The sequence below is a fragment of the Pelodiscus sinensis genome, chromosome 24, assembly GCF_052426305.1.
Source record: "Pelodiscus sinensis isolate ZL-2025 chromosome 24, ASM5242630v1, whole genome shotgun sequence".
Taxonomy (NCBI): Eukaryota; Metazoa; Chordata; order Testudines; family Trionychidae; genus Pelodiscus; species Pelodiscus sinensis.
The window spans coordinates 22,804,069-22,827,839 of record NC_143075.1 but is presented as its reverse complement, the minus strand read 5'-3'; the positions used below and the strand labels follow the sequence as shown (position 1 = coordinate 22,827,839).

Here is a 23,771-nt window from a genome sequence, read left to right as displayed (position 1 = left end):
CACGTCAAGGCTCCTGACCAATACCATCAAGTGCAATGATCAATGCCCCAACATCAGCATTTGTCCCAATCCCAAAATTCATCCATCATCAATTCCATTGGGCTGGTGATATTCTATGAAAACCAATCAACTCCTAATGCAGGTCCTATTCTCACACCTAAGCCAAGACATGGAAGGGCAAAAAAGGCACTTCAAAGACATCCTCAAAGCCAACATATACAAACACATGAGAAAACCAAGCCATCAACCGACTAAAATGGGAAAGGATTTTGTGGCAATGATTCTAGAATTTCAAGACCCAACTGAGAAATGAAAAAGAAGGAAAGAATGCACCATGACCTGACTCAACAATCCAGATGCACCCCTTTCATCAGAAAAAGTCTGTCCAAGCTGTTACAAAGTCTAAGGATCCTGGGTTGATCTTAACCGTTACCTGCAGATCTATCAGCAATAACAAGCTACCATTTCATGGAAGGAAATCATCCTCAAACTCTAAGGCTACGTCTACACTGGCCCCTTTTCCGAAAGGGGCATGCTAATTTTAAACTTCGTAATAGGGAAATCCGCGGGGGAGTTAAATATCCCCCGCGGGATTTAAATAAAGATGTCCGCCGCTTTTTTCCGGCTTGTAGAAAAGCCAGAAAAGAGCGTCTAGACTGGCCCGATCCTCCGGAATAAAGCCCCAAACAGTGTATCCCAATGAATGAAAGTAAAGAATTGAAATACCAGTTAAGATAATGCCAGTACACTTAACAATGCACACCACTTACATTATATACCCAAGCACTTAAGGGTATCTAATGTGACATAACATTTCATTGTGCAAAGAAACTTGGCATGCAGTTACTCAAGTCTAAGAATATCTTCTTTTAAACACCCATTTTAAAAACTCAATTTTTTAAAAGATATAACAATGAAATTTAATCATTTAAAGACAATTTTCACCTTCCACAATTTGAAAACAACTCCAAGTACAAAGTGAAATTTGGCAAGCCATTTAATGCACAATTTGCTAATTAACATCTTCTACCGATATACTGAGGATGCTGGCAGAATATGACAAACAGCTCTACAGGAATCATTGCGGTGTGTTGGGTAAGTGATATCTCTGTGGCTAAATGTAGGTTCAAATGACATACTTAAGAAGTTCCTCTGTCCATGTGACCTTTTTCTCCTGGCAATAATTGTGCTGGCTTTGAAGGCAATATCATAGCACATGAGAAAAGCAGAGTAAGACTACCAATTGCTTTGGGACAATGTTTCAGAAGAGTGAATTTTACCCAATTGTAAAATTTGTGCTTTGCCAAATTTTAATGAATCTGTAAATAATTCACCAGTTTTGTCAAAGCTTCACAAAGAAGCTTATATTTCTGGAGCTGGCCATCCTGCTTGCTTACAGGCTTATAAAAAGTCAGACTAATGAGAGAGGAAATGACTAAAAATACCAGGGAGAAAATATCCATTAACTAACCTTGCTTCGGGTCGCTAGTTGCAGTGACAGGGGTGCTGGCAGCTAGAGGAGTGTTCTCCACAGTCCCATAAACCACAGGGATGTGCTCTGGGACCTGGCTGGACAGCTGCTGGGATTTGAAGTACAAAAAAGGGTGATAATGAGCGTGCGAACATAAAAACTAGCAACATGGAACACAAGCAAGCGAAAGGGGGAGACGAGAGTAGGGTCAGAGATAAAAGAAAAGCAAAAGGCAGGAAAAAAAAATCATACACAGACCGATTGAATAAATTCAAAAAGTACATGGGAAGAGGAGGGGAAAAAAGGCAGCAGGAAAAGGGGGAGGGAGGAGACGATTACTATTAACAACAGCAAGAAAATACAGCACAGTCATTTGTACACTTCATTCATTATGATTCTACCAGAAACAGTAGAAATGCTCCTGGTAATAGTTTTCAAAAACTGGGGTATATTTAGACCCTCCCAATCTCCCCCCAAAAAGTTGTGTAAAAAGAACTGGCTAACTACATTTCCAAACGATAAGCAATTTCAAACATCTTTGATCAAACTATTAGAAAACAGCAAGACTAGAATTTGCGGAGACAAGTTTGAATATCAAACAGCAAAATCTTGATAAAGTTAAGGACTACCAATCCTGATGCCCTATCAACATATTCATTCAAGACAGACCACAAAACCACTAGTATCTGTAATAAATTTTTAAAAAATTATTTAGACTGTATATTTGTGTGTGCGCAGGTAAGAGAGAAATCGAATACCTTCTACACAGTATACGTATGTCTTATTCTTGTTGGTTGATAATGAAATATGAAAGAAAATAATGTTTCTTCACTCTCAAAGGTGAACAGGGGTATCTTGTCCATAATCAATTTACAGAAGGTCTGATAAAGATTACATGTTTAAAAATGAGAGTGTAAGGCCAGCAAGCCATTTGACCAGGCCCGAGGAAATTCCTGGCATATCTTTCTCTGGGAACAAATATCTTTACCATTATCATCTGTCTGATAGAACAAATGTTCACTCTGGCAAAATATTCAAATCACATGCTTTTGCTGGATGTAGCTTGTGTTTCCAGTGATACATAAAGCCACAAAAGGCAGCATCTCCCCTCAGAAATCTAATAGAAACTTTTTATGAAACCATAAATGACTATTCCAAACCCAGTCAAATTCTTCAGAGCAAGACTTTTTTGCAAGTCACTTTGTAGATAGGTGGAGGGATTGTTCACATCAGTAAATCCTAAACCAGAAACCACATGGGAGAAAAAATTCAAATAAATAAACATTTATCATTTTTCAAAGCCCACACTTTTTTCTTTGCAATGTATATTAGTAATATCTGAGCAGTAGCTTTATAGTGTGAAGTTCCCATCTACACATCTTCCTTCAATGACTTTTCAGATAGGGCATACTGAAAAGCTGGAAAGAGTTACGTGTCCAACTTGTATTGAAATTAGACATCATTTGGTCATCTAATTTCCTTGGGCTTCTTTGAAAATTGCAGTGGAAGTCTAAAGCAAAATTGACTCTGCAAGTTCTTTAAGGTAGAAACCATTCTGGAATCAAGAAAATTAAAAATAAAAGTCTGGGAGATATTCACCTTTGTCTTGTTTTCAGATTCTGAGTTTATAGCCAAATATAGCTGCAACCAGTGTTCCCCGTAAGCTGACCACTTGGTAACAACTTAGGAGAGATTCAGGTGTCGCCTAGCTGATTATCAGCTCCCACAGCCAGCAACATGTATTTCTACTGGTAGAGCACATATGCACTTGCCTTGGTGCACATTCCAAAATTTATTCCGCCCATGAATGGAAAAAAAGCAGAGGAAACACTGGCTGTGACACAGTGTCCAACAGAAAAAAATACTGGATACACACATAAATGCAATCAAACTCACGTTGTAACACTGAAAGGAGATTGTGATGTATGCACTACGCTAGTGCCAGAGTCCTTATTAGAAAGAGAGGTCTTGGGTACAGGTTAATAAAATCTTCAAAAGTACTGAAAACATCACATGGGTTTTCCCTACTAAACTAAAGACCATACTCTTTACAGAAATGAGGGTGAAACTCCGATGCTTTCAGCAACATTAACTTCTGAGCTGACGTTCAGTTGGAAACTCACTCAGCCCTCAAGGAAGTCTGTCACAGAAAATGGCTTCAACCCCCAGTCTGCCACCTCTAGATCTATCAAATGCTGTGGAATTATCCAGGAGCCTATGCAGGCTGCAAGACACATGTGCAGAAAATGTGGTTTGGTAAGCACAATGGAGAGACATTTGCTCCTCCCTTCTCTATCCCTTGGTCATTATGCCAAAATCTCTTTCCCTCTTCCAGTGGGACTAAAGAAAGGATGTGGAAGCATTGGAGAAAGTCCAGCAGAGACGAAAAAAAATGATGAGGCGGCTGGAGCACTTGACCTATGAGGAGAGGCTGAGGGATTTGGGCGTGTTTAGTCTGCAGAAGAGAAGAGTGAGGGGGGATTTGACAGCAGCCTTCAACTTCCTGAAGGGAGTTTCCAAAGCGGGTGGAGAGAGGCTGTTCTCAGTAGTGATGGATGGCAGAATGAGGAGAAATGGTCTCAAGTTACAGTGGGAGAGGTCTAGGTTCGATATTAAGAAAAGCTGTTCTTTGTAAGAGGGTGGTGAAGTACTGGGATGGGTTCCTTAGGGAGGTGGTAGAATCTCCATGTCTAGAGGTTTGTAAGTCCCAGCTTGACAATTCTCTGACTGGGATGATTTAATTAAGGTTGGTCCTGCTGTGGGTAGGGGATTGGATTCGGTGACCTCCTGAGGTCTCTTCCAACCCTAGGATTCTATGATTCTAAAGAAAATTAAGATTTTGTGATGCTGCTACTGCTGTTTCTCAGCTATTTCAAATACTTGAAGAGACAACATTTGAGATGTGCATTTAAAAAACAAAACCACAGCAAATTCCAATTTTTGGCTGCCATGTCTGACCGCTATTGAAGCCACCAATGCCCTTCTCAAATATTACATTATAAAAAATCCAAAATGGTTACTGACCATTGTAGTTGCTGTTCTTCAAGATGTATTCTCGTATCTATTCCAATAAGGTGAATGTGCGTTGTTTGCCCGACTGTCAGAAAGTTTCCACCCTAGCTGCTACCTGTTCAGTGGGCAGAGTCCCCTGTGTGGCGCAGGTGTGACGTCCTATATATGACCCTGCCGCCCTGGCCCCTCCTTCTTGCCAGCTACTTTGCAATGACAACGTGGAAGTAGGCGTACTTCAGATTGAGGGCGGCGTACCAATCTACCAGAACTAGGGACGGGATGATGGAGCTCAGTGAGAGCTTGTGATACTTGTGGTTGACCACGAATTTGTTGAGCTCCCTTAGGTCCAGGGTGGGCCAAAGCCCTTTGCCTTGGGAACACAGAAATATCAGGAATAGATCCCCCCTGCCCCTGAATTCCTGAGTAACCTCCTCCACTGCCCTCAAGGTGAGGAGCCTCTAAACCTCTCACATAAGCATTTGCTCATGAGAAGAGTCTCTGAAGAGGGATTGGCAGGGGAAGCTGGAACTGGGAAGGAGAGGAAGGGATCGAGTAGCCCTTCTCCACTGTCCTAGGACCCAGTAGTCTGAGGTGATAAGGAGGGGGAAAGGATCCGGCTTAAGAGGCACTCCATCCTTGGGCGCACTTCAAAAGGCCTGCTTGGAGCCTGAGGAAGGTTTGGACTGGCCCTACCTGTTACTAGCGGGCGGTCCAGATGGCTTGCAATGGGAGTAGCATGTGATAAGTCTGTTCTTGGTCTTGACTGGAAAGGCCTTTGTGAGGTTGAGGCTTGAAAGCTTTCCTCTGTAGGGTCAGCATGTGTGTACCCAAGGACTTCCAAGATGTTACCGGAACTAGTCTGGTCCACTAACAAGCCTGCCCCATCAAAGGGGAGATCCTGGATAGTCTGCTGCAACTCCAGGGGAAGGCCTGAAGGCTGCAGCCATGCTACATGCCTATAATGGAGGCCAAGACATATGTTGCAGAATCTCCTGTGTCCAGGGAGGCGTGGATGCAGTGCAAGAAACAACCTTGCCATCCTGAACAAGCGCCGCAAACTGGGTATGGGAGTCCTGTGGGAGCTGGTCCTGGAATTTAAGGAGGGAGGACCAGGCATTAAAGCTGTAGTAGCTCAGTATGGCCTGCTGATGGGTAATGCTGAGTAGCAGCCCTTCTTCACATGGAGTAGAGCTTATGGCCAAAAATGTCTAGGCACCTAGGGTACGTCTAAACTACATGCCTCCGTCGACGGAGGCATGTAGATTAGCCAGATCAGCAGAGGGAAATGAAGCCGCGATTAAAATAATCGCGGCTTCATTTAAATTTAAATGGCTGCCCCGCTCTGCCGATCAGCTGTTTGTCGGCAGATCGGGGCAGTCTGGACGCGACGCGCCGACAAAGAAGCCTTTCTTGATCGGCACAGGTAAACCTGGTTTCACGAGGCATACCTGTGCCGATCAAGAAAGGCTTCTTTGTCGGCGCGTCGCGTCCAGACTGCCCCGATCTGCCGACAAACAGCTGATCGGCAGAGCGGGGCAGCCATTTAAATTTAAATGAAGCCGCGATTATTTTAATCGCGGCTTCATTTCCCTCTGCCGATCTGGCTAATCTACATGCCTCCGTCGACGGAGGCATGTAGTCTAGACACACCCCTAGAGTCCTTAGACTTTAGAGCCAAGGCCCGGTGATGCTCTTTCTTGTTGACTGCCTCGACAACCAATGAACAGGGATCTGGGTAGGTGAAGAGGTACTCAAAGCCCTCGACTGGCACAAAATACTTCCACTTGATCCCCTTTGCCATAGGAGGACAGGAGGAGGGTGTCTGCTATATGGTTTTAGCCGAGGACATAAGAGTCTTGACGATGGGGAGGACCACTCGAGAGGGGGACTCTGTGGTCAGGACATTGACAATGGGGTCATCTTGCTCAACCACCTCCTCCACCTGCAGGTTTAGGCCGGCAGCCACCTTGAGGAGCAAATCCTGGAGGGCCCTACAGTGCATGGGAAGAGGATCCAAGACTGAAATGCCCGCCACCGCCTGGTCAGGGGAGGAAGATTAGGAGGCCGCTGGGAGCTCTCCTTCCTGCTCCTGGGCCAGAGGACTGAGAGGGACTACAGGATAGTCACTACAGCATGATCCGTTGTTGGAGAGGGGGGAGGGGCTGACTGTTGCCTCTGAAACCCTAGGCTTAGAGGGGAACAAAGTAGGCCTTTCTGGGAACAAGGCCTGGGCTTGATGGTATGCACACGGGGTCCAGAATTGTCACTAAAGTGGCCACCGAGGGACAGGATGGCCCCATGAAGGAGGACCAGCAGGGGGTAGACCTGTCTGACATCACTGAAACCTCCCTCTGGAACAACACTGGGGAGCACAATCGAGATGGCCAAGGTGTTGCCGTGCTGATGACAAGGGACGGAGCTTTCAGTGCTGTGTCCCAATAGACGCTTGGGCACTGAGAAACTGAATGGCCATGAGACCATGATCAATGTGGAGACCACCACTGGGTCCAAGATGAATGTTGCCAAGACAAGGACCAGTGCCAGGATAAACGCCAGAATGAGGGCCGGGACTGGAATCGACACTGTGAGTGGAATCTGCAGCCAGAGCAGGATTTTCAGCATGAGCAGGAACATGACTGATGCTGGAGATGGAGCTCTGGCAACCAGTGTCAAGAGTATGCCGCATGCTCCAAGCAACAATGCCGAGAGTGGTACAAAACTATTTTCCAGCCCAAGGAAACATAGTCTGAGGAGCGGTGCCAAAAGAGGGTGCGAAGCCCCAAGGAGCTTCTATGAAGGCAACCTTAAGCGGCCAAGTGGAGTCCACTCTGGAATCATGGCCATCCTGCCGCAGAGAACTTCAGAGCTGGTCTCTGTAGGAGCGGATGGAATGACGGGACCATTGCCATGAGTCAGACTGGTGGTGTGGGAACACTGAGTGGCACAGAGACTCCAAGGTAGAAGGCAGGGGCCTTAACATGGCAGGGGATTTCCCCACAAAGTCTGACACGGGGCCAAAAGCCTCCCACAGGAAGGGAGAGACCCAGTCATCTTGATGAAGCCCCTGAGCATCAGCACCATGGGGTTGGGATCCTCAAACGCTCCCCAACATTGAAGGAGTCAGCCCAGGGGTCGACAATGATACCACCAACGTAGAGTTGGCCATTCTGGAGGACCGCACCAGGGATTGAGAGCGGAGCCAAGCTGGAGCCGTCAGGGACTTCCCACGGCGAGAGTCCTTTTTTTGTGCTGGTGGTCGACGCTGAGGATTGTGCGCTGTGAGCGGAGGGGTTTGGTACCAGATCTGGATGACGTGGATCCAAGGAGAACTCCAGGAGGAGATGTTTCAGATCAGTGTCCTCCTCCCTTCTGGTCCAAGGCTTGTAGGCCTTACAGATCTTGCACCAATTCGGTTGGTGAGCTGCCGCAGTACACCGAAGACAGGAGTCATGAGGGTTGCTGTTTAGCATGCATTTCAGGCAACCGCTGCACTGAATAATGCACTGGGGCTATAGCATGCCCCAAATCCCCAACACACCCAAGAGAGAAGGGAAGGGCCCTTCGCTCCCACTGCTATCTACTAACTATTGTTAAACAAACAAACTATCTACAAACAGCTAGTGATGAATGGTGATTGCAAAGCAAGAGAGCCAAAAGTCCCCACAGTGGCCACTGGAGGTAAGAAGGAACTAAGAAGGGGCCAAGTCAGCAGGGTCATACATAGGGTTTCGAACCAGCACCACTACACGAGGCTCCACAGCCCACAAGACAGGTGGCAGCCAGGGTAAAACTTTCTGGCAGTCTTGAATGCGGCATGCACACACCTCATTGGAACAGATCTGAGCGAGCACTCAAAGAAGAACCTATCATTCAAACTCGAAAGCAGAAACAAGCCCTAAGAAATTACTGTAAAAAAACCCAAACAAACAAAACACCAGATCAGTAAACAGACCTAATGCAGAGAGGAGCTAGCAGGTTCTTGGGAACAGTTAAGTTTAACAGAAATGACATTGACAAATCTGGCTAGGCCCGAAATGAGCAACTGTGCTTATTCTACTGCCAGACCTGAACAAAACCAAATAAAAGACACTTTACGAATTTCAGTACTGCTTTCCTCACTGGCTGCCTGGTTTATCAGCTTCATGTTTTGAAGGAAAAAAAAATCTGTGTAGAAAACTTGCTTGGAGAATGGGACCAAAAGTGACAGGAGCTAAGTGAAATAGAGATTGAGAAGCAATTTTTAAATCTGTGAACCGTTTGAGTTAGGAACCATGTTTTCTTAGAGAGTTGGAAAGCATACTGATGGAACTAAAACAATGTAAATGAATACATAAAAAATAATGTTATTAAAATAAATCCTCCTCAGAAGGTGATGAGCTTAAAAATGCAATGTTCACAAAGGGGGTCTAGTAATAAACTACTCAAGTACTCCTTCACTTTATTCCTTGGGTATATATGGTCATGCCAGTTCTCTTCCAGAATACGATCTGAGAAGTGGGTCTGGCCTAGGAAAGCTCATCACCTATTAAACCATCTTGTTAGTCTTTAAAGTGCTACACAGTTTTTCCTTTTGTTTTAGCAAGATCAGACTAACATGGCTACCTCTCTATTACTACTCAAGGACAGTAAAAGCTGGGTTATCCGGCCCTGTACCAACCAAAAAGCCCTATAAACAGGCATTTCTAATGTTCACAGAAGGTCTGGTTGGTATAGGGGAGGCAGGTTCCCTACCTGACTCCGTGTGGCTTGCTGGAAGTGGCAACGTGTCCCTGCTGCTCCTAGGCAGAGAAATGGCTACAATAGGTTTGGAGTGAGGGGCTGGGAGATGGGGCCCTGGGGCGGCTGCAGGGGGTTGGAAAGCAAGAGAAGGGAGTTCTGCATCTGAACTTTGCCTTTCTTTACGACTACACTGACAATGATACTTCTTGGTATTTTATCTGTAGCTGCTGCCAGTTAGGTCTGGAGGGACTCCCCTTTCACACCCATGGAACACCAGAACCAGATAAGGAGGACAAAGAGGACTTAGGATGACATGTTCAGTGATATCCCGCAGCCAGTGCTACATCAGACCTGGAGGATGAATATTGCAGACTGTGCAGAGAAGAAAAGAGTGAACAGGAGAAAGACCCAAGAGTCCCAGCAGGAAAAGACCAGGGAGATGTACCAGCAGCAAACAGATGCTGTCGACTCTTCCTCTTACAGGTCCAACAATCCTAGGATCGCCTCCCTTTATAGTCTGTGGAGAACTCCTGTCTAGCACTTCACCACAGGCCCCCTTAACATTACACATGGCATCAGGTGCTCCATCGCTATCCTTGCCACTGCACACTGGGGGGAAATAAAGTCGACTGTAGCTTCAAATACACCGACCTGAGAGTATGATGGATGCATGGATAGCTAAGATTGACACGGATTTTCCTTTACCATTTTTAAGCTCTGTTCCATACTATTTATATTGTCATATATTTCCTTTTAACTTGCACAGAATTTTATTACTCAACAAAATTCTACTCTTGGTGAAACAGTGTTTCTTTATTTGCTCCCAACATATACTGCAGATAGTGAAAGCACCCAAATAGTTATCATCATACACTACAACACAACTCATAGGATCAGTGACAAACACAGTGCAATAATCATATTAAGTGCATTATCAGAATCACTATATTCACAGATCTGCATCAAGCACAGCATCATTCCTAACGGGTCTTCAAACTTCAGGACCAGGTAGAACACAGTAAGCTACAACAGATTACTGTGGTTCGCTGTTCAAGTGCTCTTTCAAAATCTCCCTGAGCCACACAGTTCCACACTGAGCTCTTCAGATAGCCCTTGTATCTGGCTGTCCAAACACAGCAGAGAGCTGTTCGATTTCTATTTCAAGGGTACCATTTATGGGGGGCTAGCACATAAGAATGGCCATAATGGGTCAGACCAAGGTCCATCCAGCCCAGTATCCTGTCTTTCAACAGTGGCCAATGCCAGACGCCACAGAGGGGGCAAACACAACAGGTAATCCTCGCGAAATCACTCTCCTGTCATCCATTTCCAGCCTCTGACAAACATCAGAAGGGGCGGTATACCCCCTAATGTTTGAACCCCTGAATTTCATGCTTCAGGTCGGCTTAAAGTTGCCTGGGTCCAAAGGCAGTTCTGAACTGTGACAGAGTTTGAGTTGCTTGGGGCTTTGTCTTTGGGGCAGGGATTGTGTTATAAAAACAGGGAGGCAGGGTGATTAAAAATAACAAAAGGCTGGGCATTCAAGTAAACAAAGGCTCTTTAGATCATCATGAAAACATTGCCAAGTATTCCACTTAAAAGCTAGGGGGGGAAGAATAGGAATGAGTGTTGTGCTACTGGGATTTGCATTTGCACCACTTCTGTTAAACTTCTCGAAAATGGTCCTGAAAAGGGAGGAAACAGTGAAGTGAACATAAGAAGAACATAAGAACGGCCGTACTGGGTCAGACCAACGGTCCTTCTAGCCCAGTATCCTGTCTGCCGACAGTGGCCAGCACCAGGGGCCCCAGAGAGGGTGGACCGAAGACAATGATCAAGCGATTTGTCTCCTGCCATCCCTCTCCAGCCTCTGACAAACAGAGGCCAAGGACACCATTTTATCCCCTGGCTAATAGCCTTTTATGGACCTAACCTCCAGGAAATTATCTAACTTCTCTTTAAACTCTATTATAGTCCTAGTCTTCACAGCCTCCTCTGGCAAGGAGTTCCACAGGTTGACTACACGCTGTGTGAAGAAGAACTTTCTTTTATTAGTTTTAAACCTGCTACCCATTAATTTCATTTGGTGTCCTCTAGTTCTTCTATTTAGGGAACTAATAAATAACTTTTCTTTATCAGCTCTCTCCACACCACTCATGATTTTATAGACCTCTATCATATCTAACAGTGGCAAAACTTGCAGATACAACAAAATTAATCAAAACAGTTAAATACAGAGATGACTGCAAAGAGTTGCAAAGGGATCTCACAAAACTAAGTGACTGGCCAAACATGGAAGTGCTGATAACTGCAAAGTAACGCATATGGAAAAATATAATCCCAACTATACACACACAAATGATGGGGTCTAAAATAGCTTTTACCACTCATTATGGATAGTTCCCTAAAAACATCTGCTCAATGTGCAGTGATAGTCTAAAAACTAAAAAGTTATCAGAATACTGGATGGATGTACAGCAATGGGATTCTTGAACTGTGATGGAGCAATGCCTATTCCTATTTTGGCACCAGACTACCCTACTACCGAGTACATCAACAGAAAGTGCTACTGCTCAGTGGTTTGGCAAGCCCAGATGGATTACTAGGGAGGCTTCATTGACATCATTGTGGGCTTTTCAAGGGAGGTGTATGACGTGCATCTTTAGGAATACAGGAGTGTTCAGAAAGCTACAAGCAGGGACTTGCTTTCCTAACTAGTGGATTATCATTGACAGTATTGAAATGCAGGGAGTGATCCTCCCTCTTCCTGTCCTGCCTCATGAAGCTCCACCTTGGCCACCACAACAGCACCAAGACAAGATTTAACTATTGGCTCAGCAGGTTGCAAAATGACAGTTGAATGCTCTTTTGGTAACTAGAAGAGGCTCTGTTGTTGTTTACTCAAAAGATAGAACTGCGTCCAAATGGTTATAAACACCTGCTGTGTCCTGCACAATATCCGGGAGGAAAAGTTGCCGCCATATTGGAGAGTAGAGCAGAGGCACTGTTTCACATATGGGGGGTGGGGGGGAACCTGTGTGTGCCTTAATGGAATAATGGAAGAGAGTGAGAGCTTGGTGGTGCAGACAGTGGCTTCTGCAGTGTTACTGAGCATGCTCAGTGGAAGAAAAACAGCACATGCTGGAAGTCACAGTCCTGCATGGCAAACAGGTAATTAAGGGCTCTGCACACTTGCATGACCATGGGCCCTCACAGTGGATTTTCCAGCTGCAGAAAGACTTCCCACTGACCAGTAGCAAGCCAGCACTGCCAGTTTCCACAGTATAATCGCAAGTGGCTTCTCCACTGCCAATGCAATGCGTTCTGGTGTCCCTGCACTGGACAAGCCCAGCGCACAGACCCAGAACATGATGGCATAAATTATATTTCTGGATGAACAGGAATATGTGTTCTTGATCTTGTAATAGGCATGATTAGGTCCAATAATGGTGTCAGAAGAGTAAATATGTGGACAAAGCTGGCAACAGGGCTTGTTGCAAGGGGAAAGTTCCAGGGTTGGTATTAGTGTGGTATGTCCTGTAGTTATAGGTAAGAATCATCCTGAGGTTAGGTGGTCGTCTATAGGAGACTATGGGTCTGTCTCCCAGAGCCTCTCGGAGGGTAGAATCTGTTCCAGCACAGGTTGTAGTTTATTGACAATGCGTTGGACAGGTTTAAGTTTGGGGCCATAGGTGATGACAAGTGGTGTTCTATTGTTGGTTTTCCTGGGTCTGTCTTGAAGTAGACGGTTTCTGGGTATTCGTCTGGCTCTTTCAATTTGTTTTTTTATTTCTCCAGGTGGGTAACTGAGGTTTAAAAATGCTTGGTAGAGATCCTGACATTTCTGGTCTCTGTGAGGGGGATTAGAGCAGATGTGATTGTATCTGAGGGCTTGGCTATAGACGATGGATTGTATGGTGTGTCCTGGATGGGAGCTGGAGGCATGTAGGTAACTGTAGGAGTCAGCGGGTTTTCTGTAGAGAGTGGTGTCTAATTTACCATTGGTGGTTTGTACTGTGATGTCCAGGAAATAGATCTCTCATGTAGAATGGTCCAGGCTGAGATTGATGGTGGGGTTAGGTTGTTAAAGTCTCTGTGGAATGCATCCAGTGTTTCTTGGCCATGGGTCCAGATCATAAAGATGTCATCGATGTAGTGTAAGTAGAGAAGGGGTAAAAGGGGATGGGATCTGAGGAAACGTTGTTCTAAGTCACCCCATGTCATTACCTCACAGACACTAACCTTTCCCCCCTCACCCCCACGCTGTTCTAAAATTTGATTTGTCAATTTCACATGCGTTCATTTTTTTGATTGTATCACTTTGGATATCACTATGGTTGTGCCAATTTTCTTCCACATATTGATCTGAGGAAGTGGGTCTGGCCCACGAAAGCTCATCACCTACTAAACTATCTTGTTAGTCTTTAAAGTGCTACATATTTCTGTCTTTTGTTCCAGTATAGTTAGTGTCTTATTCCCTTCATCAGTAGAGGTTGAGTGTTCTATGAAGGAAACACAGTCAACTATAAGTGGTTTCTCACATCACTGAACACAACTTCCTTTTCAAGTAATAAAAGAAGCACAAAAGAACATAAAACAGCCAGTCAGAGTCAAGCCAATTGTCCACCTAGTCCAGCAGCCTGTCTCCTGACAGTCGCCAGAGCCAAGTGCTTCAGAGGGAATAAACAGAACAGTTAGTCATCAAGTGATTTATACCCCAGCCCACATTTCCAACTTCTGGAAAACAAAGGCTTATGGACACCATCCCTGCCCATCCTAGCTAATACCCATTGATGGATCTATCTTCCAGGAACATATCTAGTTCTTTTTTGAACCTTGCTATAGTATTGGCCTTCACAACTTCCTCTGGCAAGGAGTTCCACAGATTGTGTGTTTAAAAATATTTTTAAACCTGCTGTCCATGGATTTCACTTCGTGGCCACTTGTTTTTGTAATATGAGAAGTGGTAAATAACTCTTCTTTGTTTACTTTCTCCACATCAGTTATGATTTTATAGACCTCTATCATATCCCTCCTTAGTTGTATCTTTTCCATTCTGAAAAGTCCCAGTCTTATTTAACTCTCCACTATAGAAGATATTCCGTAACCTAATCATTTTTGTTGCCCTTTTTGGAGTCATTTAAAATTTCAATATAATCTTTTTGAGATGGGGCTACCACATCTGCACACAGTTGTCAAGATGTGGGCTTACCATGTTTTTATATAAAAGTAAGATGATATTTTCTGTTTTATTCCCAATGGTTCCCAACATTCGGTTTACTTTTTTGACTGCCACTGAACCCTGAATTTATGTTTTCAGAGAACGAAGCATAAGGACTCTGAGATCTTTTTCTTGAGTACTAATAGCTAGTTTAGAATCCATCATGTTATCTATTGTGGCAAATTTCTGGCCGTGCCTCATGGATCTTGGTCTACATGCGGATAATATTAGCCTCAGAGACTCGCTATGGTCCTATACACAACCGCTTTCTCTTTACAGGAGGCAGGCGCCACAGCTTAGTGAGCCATACTCAGCACAGGGTAGTCCATGGTTTTGGGGGTGAAAACCCCGATACTCCTGAACTTCCTTCTTGGGACAGGCTCTGTGTTGGTGTGGGGGGAAGGTTTGGTGGGGAACCTGGGCCCGCCCACTACTCTAGGTTCCAGCCCAGGACCCCTAAAGTAGCAGCAGCAGTCAAGGTTGTTTTTCCTTCTGTCTTGGCAGCTTTTTCCCTGGGCCATTTCCCCAAACATCCCCTCCAAAATGTCTCCCTCTGGTACCCGTTAGTCAGCTCTCAGCTCACACACACAACTTTTTCTTGTTCCTCCCTTTTGTCGTTTCGGTCCATCACCCTTTGTCTTCCTCCCTCTCCTTACCTAGGGGAGGCCTTTTAAAGCAACCCCACTGGCTGCAACTGGCTGAAGTTGTTGAGTGACTTGCCTGAGGGAGCAATCTAATTAATTAGCCCCAGGTGTTTTTCCTGCCTTTATTTTATTGTAGCAGGCTCTAGTAGTTTATTCTGGAAAGGGAAAACTGCTTATCCAGTGCCCTGTATACCTGCCTTCCACCAGAGTGTGGCAGGCTGCTGGCTTAGGTCGGTCACACTACCTATATCTATCTATATTTTCCAATGTGCATTACTTTGCTTTTATCAACATTAAATTTCATCTGCCATATTGCTGTCCACATACCAAGTTTTGTGAGATCCCTTAACTATACTCAATAGTTTAGAATCATCTGCAAATATTGCCATCTCCCTATTTAGCCTTTTCCCCAAAACATTTATGACTATGTTGAACAGCACTGGTCCCAGTATGGACTCCTAAGAGACTGCTATTTACCTCTGTTCATTCTGAATACTCACCATTTATTTCTACCCTTTGTTTCTTCTTTTAGTCAGTTAGGGTATGTCTACACTACCCCGCTAGTTCGAACTAGTGGGGTAATGTAGGCATACCGCACTTGCAAATGAAGCCCGGGATTTGAATTTCCCGGGCTTCATTTGCATAAGCGGGGAGCCGTCATTTTTAAATCCCCGCTGGTTCGAACCCCGTGTAGCGCGGCTACACGGGGCTCGAACTAGGTAGTTCGGACTAGGTTCCTATTCCAAACTACCGGTACACCTCGTGGCGGCTCCCCGCTTATGCAAATGAAGCCCGGGAAATTCAAATCCCGGGCTTCATTTGCAAGTGCGGTATGCCTACATTACCCTCCTAGTTCGAACTAGGAGGGTAGTGTAGACATACCCTTACTGATCCATGATAAGACCTTCCTTCTCATCCCATGACAGCTTGTTTTGACTAAGAGTCTTAGGTGAGGAACCTTGTCAAAGGCTTTCTGAGAATCGAAGTACACTGTTGATCACTATATTTAGCTACATGCCTTCAGCTTTCATCAAGAAGACATCACATGATCCAGTGTCTACAGCCAAGCCCTAGGATACAATTGCATTTGCTGCAATCCCTCAGACAAAAACAAACACCTAACACTTACAGAATCTTTATCATTGTGTCTTGAAACTATAATACCAATCTGGGGAAGTGAATAAACAGACTGATAGAGCCAGGCAGGTACCCAGAAGTCACCTACTACAGGACAGACCCAACAAAGAAAGCAACAGAATGACACTGGCCTTTACTTACTGCCCCAGGCTACAACCTCCCAAGCACATCATCACGGATCTATAACCTGTCCTAGGTGATGATCCCTCACAGACTTTGGGTGGCAGGCCAATCCTCAGTTATAGACAGCCCCTCAACCTGAAACAAATAGCCCCAACTACACACCCCACAACAGAAACACGAATCCAGGAACCAACCCCTGCAACAAACCCCGTTACCAACTCTTCTGCATGTCTATCCTAGTTAGGGATGTTAAATATTGGTTAACTGAATAGCCAATTAACCTCATGAATTCTTATTGGTTAGTCAACTATTTGATAGTCCCTGGGCAGCCCCTGTCTTGGTGGGAGGGGTCTGAGCTCCTGGACCCGCCATGAGCTGGAACTGAGCTGGGCTGCCTGCCCACCTGGCTCCTAAAACACTTTAAATGCAGAGCCACAGCGGGGGTAGGTCCGGGACCCATTGCAAGTCGGGACTGAGCTGGGCTGCTGGCCAGCCTGCTAAAAAATGTCCTGGCAAGGGGTGGAAGGCAAATGTGTGTAGTCTATAGCATTAACCCATAAGCTTTTGCTTATCGATTAATCAACTGTACTATTACATCCCTAACCCTAGTGACACCATTATAGGATGTAACCCATCAGGGGCTTGGTTCACTTACATATCTACTAATGCGATATATGCCATCATGTGCCAGCAATGCCCCTTTGCCATGTACACTGGCAAACGAGACTGTTTTTATGCAAAAGAATAAATGGACACAAAACAGACACCAAGAATGGTAACATCCAAACACCAGTAGGAGAGCACTTCAATCTCCCGTGACACTCATACTTGAGCAAACTTTAAAAACAGACTGCAGCGTGAAACCAGAGAGTTGGAATTCATATGCAAACTTCCTGCTAGTAAACAGGGTCTGAATAGAGACTATAAATAGCTGAGTCACTATAAAAAGTAACTGTTTCCCCTCCTGGTATTTTCACTTTCTGATCCACTGCTGGGAGTTGGCCACATCCCCCCTAATTGAAATGGCTTAGTTAACACTGGTTCTCTGCCTAGCAATGGAACACTTCCATCTCTGGATGTATACATATGCATATATCTCTGCCAAGCTGAAGTTTCCATTTCATGCATCTGATGAAGCATCCCATGAAAGGTGATGCCCAAATAAAATGATTAGTCTTTAAGGTGCCACAGGACTCCTTGTTACTTTTGCTGAAACAGATTAACATGACCACCCTTCTGAAACTATCCTTGATCTTTCTTTTAGAAACAAAGCAGTTACTATAACAATACCCACAGACAGCTCCTGAGAATACCATGAAAAAGCTGGCTAGGAAGTAACAGCAACTCTGCATTGAAAACACAGTAACTCACCTTTGTAACTGTTGCTCTTTGAGATGTGTTGCTCATAAGTGTGTGCACCACGCACATGAGCTGCCAGAAAGTTTTTGCTTAGCTGCTACCCATTGGGTCAGCGGTAGAGCCCCCTGGAGTGGCACCAGGACTACGCCCTATATATGACCCTGACGACCCAACTGCCCCATAGTTCCTTTTTACCAGCTGCTCTGAGAATGGGGAAGGAGGGCAGATATGGAATAGATATCAGCAACACATCTCGAAGAAGAACAGTTACAAAGCTGAATAACCGATTTTTCCTTCTTCAAGTGCTTGATCGTATCTATTCCAATGAGGTGATTCACAGGCCTTACTCAGGAGGAAGGGGGTGGAGTCAGAGCATGGCTGACTCAAGGATCACAGAGCCAAAGGCTACGTCCCATCTGCACAGTTACACGATGGCACAGGGCGACATGAAGGTATGCACCAAAGATCAAGTTGAGGCTTTGCAGATTTCATGGAGTGTTACGTGAGCTAGGAAAGCCACGGAGGAAACTTGTGCTCACGTAGAATGTGCCATGAGAGGCAGTGGGGCACCGTAACCAGATGATAACATGTACAGATACACGCTACAATCCAAGAAGAGCTTCGCAGTGATGAGACGTCTAATCCCTTCACACGATTGGCCACTGCCACAAACAGCCGCAAAAGCTTGTGAAACAGTTTGGGCCGGTCAAGTGCATGCCTCACAAAGGCAGTGCAGGCTTTGTTCTGGGACTTTAGGTGGGTTTCAGAGTACAACACAGGTAGACTAAACCTGGCTGAACTGGCCTGCTCGGAGCAACTTCAGTAGGTCCATGGAAGCAGTTTTCATGTTAGTGCCTGCAGTGCAGTTTGGACCCTTTGTCTGCCTCCATTCCTCAGATGCTGGAGGATCTGGTGTCCCTGAAGCAGCAACTTCATCACTTAAGGAGCATCTGGGGGCCACCTCGGCTTTCCATTCAGGAGAGGCTGGCCACCCTGCATTCTCAAGCCCTCGCTTCCTCAAAGGTATGGACAGACTTTCCCAGTCAGCTTGGCACCCTGTCCCTGCCTGGGACCCCAGTCTGGTCCTTCCATGGGTCCCCTCTTTGAGCCCTGGTCACATGTTCTCTGCTTTACCTCTCGTTGATGGGGACCTATCTGGCGATCGTCACTGCACAGCATATCAGAGCTTCGTGCTCTGGTGTCAGAACCCCCCTACAAGGACACGGTCCAGCTTCGCCCTCACTTAGCTTTCCTTCTAGAAGTGGTCTCCAGTTTTAGTCCCGAAGTGGACTTCACTTTGTGGAGAAGGTGTTACAAGGCCCTGTAGTCCTTCAGAGGCGGACCCATGATGGAGGTGCCTATGACTGCCCCAAGTGCTGACTGTCCCCAGGCTGGTCCTGGGCTTGCACTAACGGCCTAGGCTGGGTTTCGATTGGCAGCCTAGCAGAGGGTGCGGGCTCAGGTGGCAGCTGACTGACGGTTGCCTCCAGGACCTTGAAGTACCTGTTGTGCACTGAGCCTGGTGGAATGCCTGTGGTGTCCAGAATTGCCACTGCGGCGGCTACTGGGCAAGTTCACTCGAAGCTGCACAGCAGCCTGGCCCCACATCTGCTTAATGAGCCCTGCCCAGCCAGGGGCTCAGGGCTCCACAAACACAGCTGCCTGACTGGGGGCAGCATCTCCCTGCAAGGATAAAGCAGCAATTCTCTCCCACCTCTTGGCTGGGTGGGTGCCGCTGCACAGCTTACAGGGAATCTTACTACTGGGGGGAGGCTTGATACCCACAGGGGTGAGGGCCCGCCGGTGTTGACCTGTCAGAGGGCACAGAGGGCCCCCTCAGAACTGAAGTGAGAGAACCCGAGCGAGAAGATTGGTGCCAAGCTCTGTTGCCCTCAAGGAGAAAAGCGACTATAGGTAGACCGCTTGTGGGATTGTGACCTGTGCAGAGACTGAGTGCAGCATCTGGAGTTACACACTGCCGAGATGTCAGCCTCCGTTGGGATCAAGGTTGAGACTGGCATCGGGAGTGGGAGCAGCACCAGGAATGAGACCAATATAAAGAGCTGGAGTGGAGGGGGGAGTGGGACCAGCGTGGAAAGCAGGATCAGGGTGGAGAGTAGGGCTGGCATGGAGAGCAGTGCCGAGACAGGGACCCGTGCTGATGCTAGCTCCCCTGCAATGCTGCACAGTGGTGGGGTGAGGCTGCATGTTCTGGGGAACATCCATGTTCTGAAGATCGGTTTCAAGATAGGGGTCAAGACGGCAAACTACGGTGCCAGATGGTACAAGAGCAGCAGACGTGATGTGACAGCTCTGAGCCCGACCAGGATCTGCTGGCGAGGGGTGGCTCCGAGAGGACTGGCTGTGAGAGCAGTGCCGCGAGTCAGACCCACAGCGCGAATGAGACTGCCGGTGCTCAGCTAAGCAGCACAAGGGCTCCAAGAGGAGGGATGCTGAGGTCGGAGTGAGAGGGCCAGCTTCCCAGTGTAGCTTGGCAGGGAGCGAGAGGCCTGTCCCTGGAAGAGTCTCGGTCACCTCAGTAAGGCCCCTGGCAGCCTCAAATGTGTCCGATGTGCGGGACGGCCCGACTGGCCCTCGGAGAGTCCATGACAGGGCTCGGGGTGTGCGGAACTCAGCCTTCCATGCTGCGGGGCCAAAGACCAGCAGGATCCACGGGCACCGGGGACAGAGGCCAAACAGCACCACTGTTGCTGTCACTGGAGGGTGCAGGCGAGGGGCTTGGCCGCCTTTGACAGCCTCACCAGAGAGGACTGGGGCCGGGAGGACAGTCCCACTCCTTTCTGGTCTGAGGCTTGAAGGCCTGCAAATCTTACTCTTATCTGCTTGGTGAGCATCCCCCCCAGGCAGAAGTCATGGGGATCAGTCGTCAGCATAGACTTCTGGCAACAGATGCAGGGCTTGAATCCTGGGGCCATGCATTCCCCAGAGGGAACATAGAGGAGAAGGGGAAACCTCTTTACTCCCGCTGCTACAAATCCTAACTACCTGCTTACTATTAATTATTGTCAAGCTAACACTAAATGCTAGAGATACGTGGCGCTTGCAGTGCAAGGGATCCAGAGTTCCAACAGCTGTCCCTGGTGGAAAGAAGGAACGGAGGGGCAGTTGGATCAGCACAGTCATATATAGGTTGCTGTACCGGCGCCACTTCAGGGGGCTTTACAGTTACCCCAACAGGTAGCAGCTAGGGTAAAAACTTTCTGGCATCTGTGCACACAAGGCGCGCACACCTAATTGGAATAGATATGAGCAAACTCTCAAAGAAGAATATGGTCAACACACTTGTCAAAAAATTACCAAAAATTGGTTAACCTTAAGACCCTTAAGTGGCCTACTTATGAAAAGACTAGTTAGATATCTGAGGTGATGATGCAGCTAATGTGAAAAGAAACTACTGAAAGTGACAGTAGCAAACAGCAAAGCTGAGCAGACATTAATGACAAAAGCTGGCATTACCAGAGCTCACCGTCGTATTACCTGCGGAGGAGTAGGTGTAGAGGTGGGTCTCACGATGGGAGGCGTAGGGTTCCTGCTGCCACCTCCAGACATTATTTCTTCTGTTATGTCTTTGCCTCCCTGGTTTGGATCCCGGATTCGGATCTATCAAATTGAACAGAGAAATAGTTCAAACGGGTATTCTCATCAGACACCATGCTAGGGAATATAAAGGGAAAGAAAGCATTCACAAGCCACATAGTTACCATTACATATGTCTTAAATACAGTCTATACTCTGTCAGCCTCTGGCACAAAACATCAGAGCTATTACTGCAAAATGACATGGATGTGACAAAACACTTCCACCCACGATGAGCCATGAGAATAGTCCTGCTGACAACCTGTTGTTCCCAATGGCACTTGTGTGGCAAAACTTTTTGTCTATCAGGGTTATTTTCTTTTAGCAGATCTCACAACAACGTTGCTGAGACTGAAAAATGGCTCAGGAGCTTATCATAAGAATGGCCATATTGGGTCAGACCAAGGGTACATCTAGCCCCGGGCTGGGTAAATTACAGTCTGGGGGCTGGATCCGGCCTGCCAAACCACCAGATCCAGCCCATGGACCACTCTGCCGGGGTCCCCAGGCCTGCACATGCCACGGTTTAAACCCAGTCCGTGTGGCTCTCTGCTCTGTGGGGGGAGGAGGGGAGGGGAGCTTTGTGCAATCTCCCAGCCCCCAGCCCAATCCTCAGCTCCTATTGGCTGAAAACAACCTGCCAGTAGGAGCTGAGAGATTGGCCAGAGGGATGGGGGCAGCACGAGCCTCTTTCTCTTCCCGGAGCTGAGAGCCACATGGAGGGAACAGGGTTTAAAGTGATCTGGGGCTGCAGCAGGCAGGGAGCCCAGCCTGCCTTGGGGGTGCTGCAGGGCTGCTGGCTTAAGAAAGCGCCTCCCAGTCAGAGCCTGCCTCTGGCATCCCTCCCGCACCCCAACTCACCATGCAAACCCTCTGCACCCCTCTCCCACAGGGCACCATTCCCTCCCAGGTCCTGTACCCTTCCTACAGCCCTCCCCCAGGCCAGAATCCTCTCCTGCACCCAAACCCTCTTCCAGACCCTGCACCAGGTCACCACCCAAACCCTCTGCAGTCTGCAGCCCCTTTTCCCCTTCTCCCAGGTCACAATTCCCTCCCAGACTTTGCACCTCCTAGAGCCCCTCCCCCAGGCCAGAATCCTCTCTTGCACCCATACCTGCTCCCTGATCCTACTCCCCCACTCCCCTGACTCAGGTCACAACCCCCTTCTTCACCCAAACTCCCTCTGAGACCTCACACCTTCTCCTGCACCCCTGTGCCTTACCCCATGCGCCCTTCTGCACCCAACCTCTACCCCAGACCCTGCATCTCCTCCACAGAAAAGTGGAGCCTTTGACCACTTTCCAGAATCTTGGAGCGGCCCCCCACCAAAAATGATTGTCCACCCCTGATCTAACCCAGTATCCTATCTGCCCCAGAGGGAATCAACAGGCAAGTAATCATGAAGTGCTCCATCCTCTGTCACCAATGCCCAACCCTGACAAACAGATTCTAGGGACATCATCCCTACCTATCCTGGCCAATAGCCATTGATGGACCTACCATCCCTGAATATAGCTAGCTCTTTTTTGAACCTTGCTAAAATCTTGGCCTTCATAACATTCTCTGGCAGGAAGTTCCACAGATTGACTGTGCGCTGTGTAAACAGACATTTCCTTTTGTTTGTTTCAAACCTGGTGCTGATTAATTTCATTTGGTGAGGCATAGTTTTTGTGTATTATGGGAAGGATTAAATCAATCTTTCTCCTTGCCAGTCATGAGTTTATAGACCTCTCTTATTCCCCCTTGTCTGTTTTCCAAGCCAAAAAGTCCAAGTTTTATTAATCTCTGCTTATATGGCAGCTGTTCCATACTACTAATGTTATTTCCCTTTTCTATAACTTTTCCAAATCCAATATACCTTGTTAGAGATGAGGCAACCACATCTGCGCATAGTATTAAACATGTGGGCATTCCATGGATTTATAGAGAGGTAATAGACATTTTCTGTTTTATTTTCAATCCCTTTCTAATGATTCCCAACTGTTTGTGTTTTTAACTACCCCTGCACACAGAGTGGATGTTTTCAAAAACCTAGTCACAAGAACTCTGAGATCTCTTTCTTGAGTGGTAACAGCCAATATGCACCTCATCATTTGATATCTATAGCTGGAATTATGGTTTCTAATGTGCATTACTTTGCATTTATCAGCACTGAATTTCATCTGCCATTGTGTTCCTCAAGCACCCAGTTTGGTGAGATCCTTTTGAAGCACTTAACAGTCTGCCTAGGACTTGACCATCTTGAGTAGTTTTGTATCATCTGCAAATTTTGCCACCTCACTGTTCATTCCCTTTTCCAGAGGTTTTAAATAAATAGAACACAATGCACATAAAAACATAATGCTCTGTATGTGACTACACGGACTCCCTTCTGCCAACCTAAATGGGCTGTAAAGTTGACTTCTGTACTCCACCTCTGTGAGAGGTGTAGCACTCGGGTCACCATCCATGAGTGCCTAGTGTGGACACTGAAGTAAAATGCAGGACT

At 46.7% G+C, this 23,771-nt stretch overlaps 1 protein-coding gene across 24 annotated transcripts in view; it reads right to left on the bottom strand.

Annotated features, from left to right (window-relative positions):
• EIF4G3 (eukaryotic translation initiation factor 4 gamma 3) overlaps nucleotides 1-23,771 on the bottom strand; it is a 320,226-nt gene that overhangs the window by 152,006 nt on the left and 144,449 nt on the right. For 19 of the 24 annotated variants that reach the window (XR_016347803.1, XM_089773132.1, XM_089773138.1 and 16 more), the window contains 2 exons: nucleotides 21,185-21,307; nucleotides 1,472-1,580 (listed from right to left, as the gene is read on the bottom strand). Coding sequence is in view for 23 of the 24 variants with exons in the window: in XM_089773132.1 (XP_089629258.1) it covers nucleotides 1,472-1,580; nucleotides 21,185-21,307 (232 nt within the window). In the remaining variant the exon portion in view is untranslated. The remainder of the gene's footprint in view (nucleotides 1-1,471; nucleotides 1,581-21,184; nucleotides 21,308-23,771) is intronic. The other 5 variants (XM_089773141.1, XM_089773134.1, XM_089773136.1 and 2 more) reach the window with 1 other exon arrangement.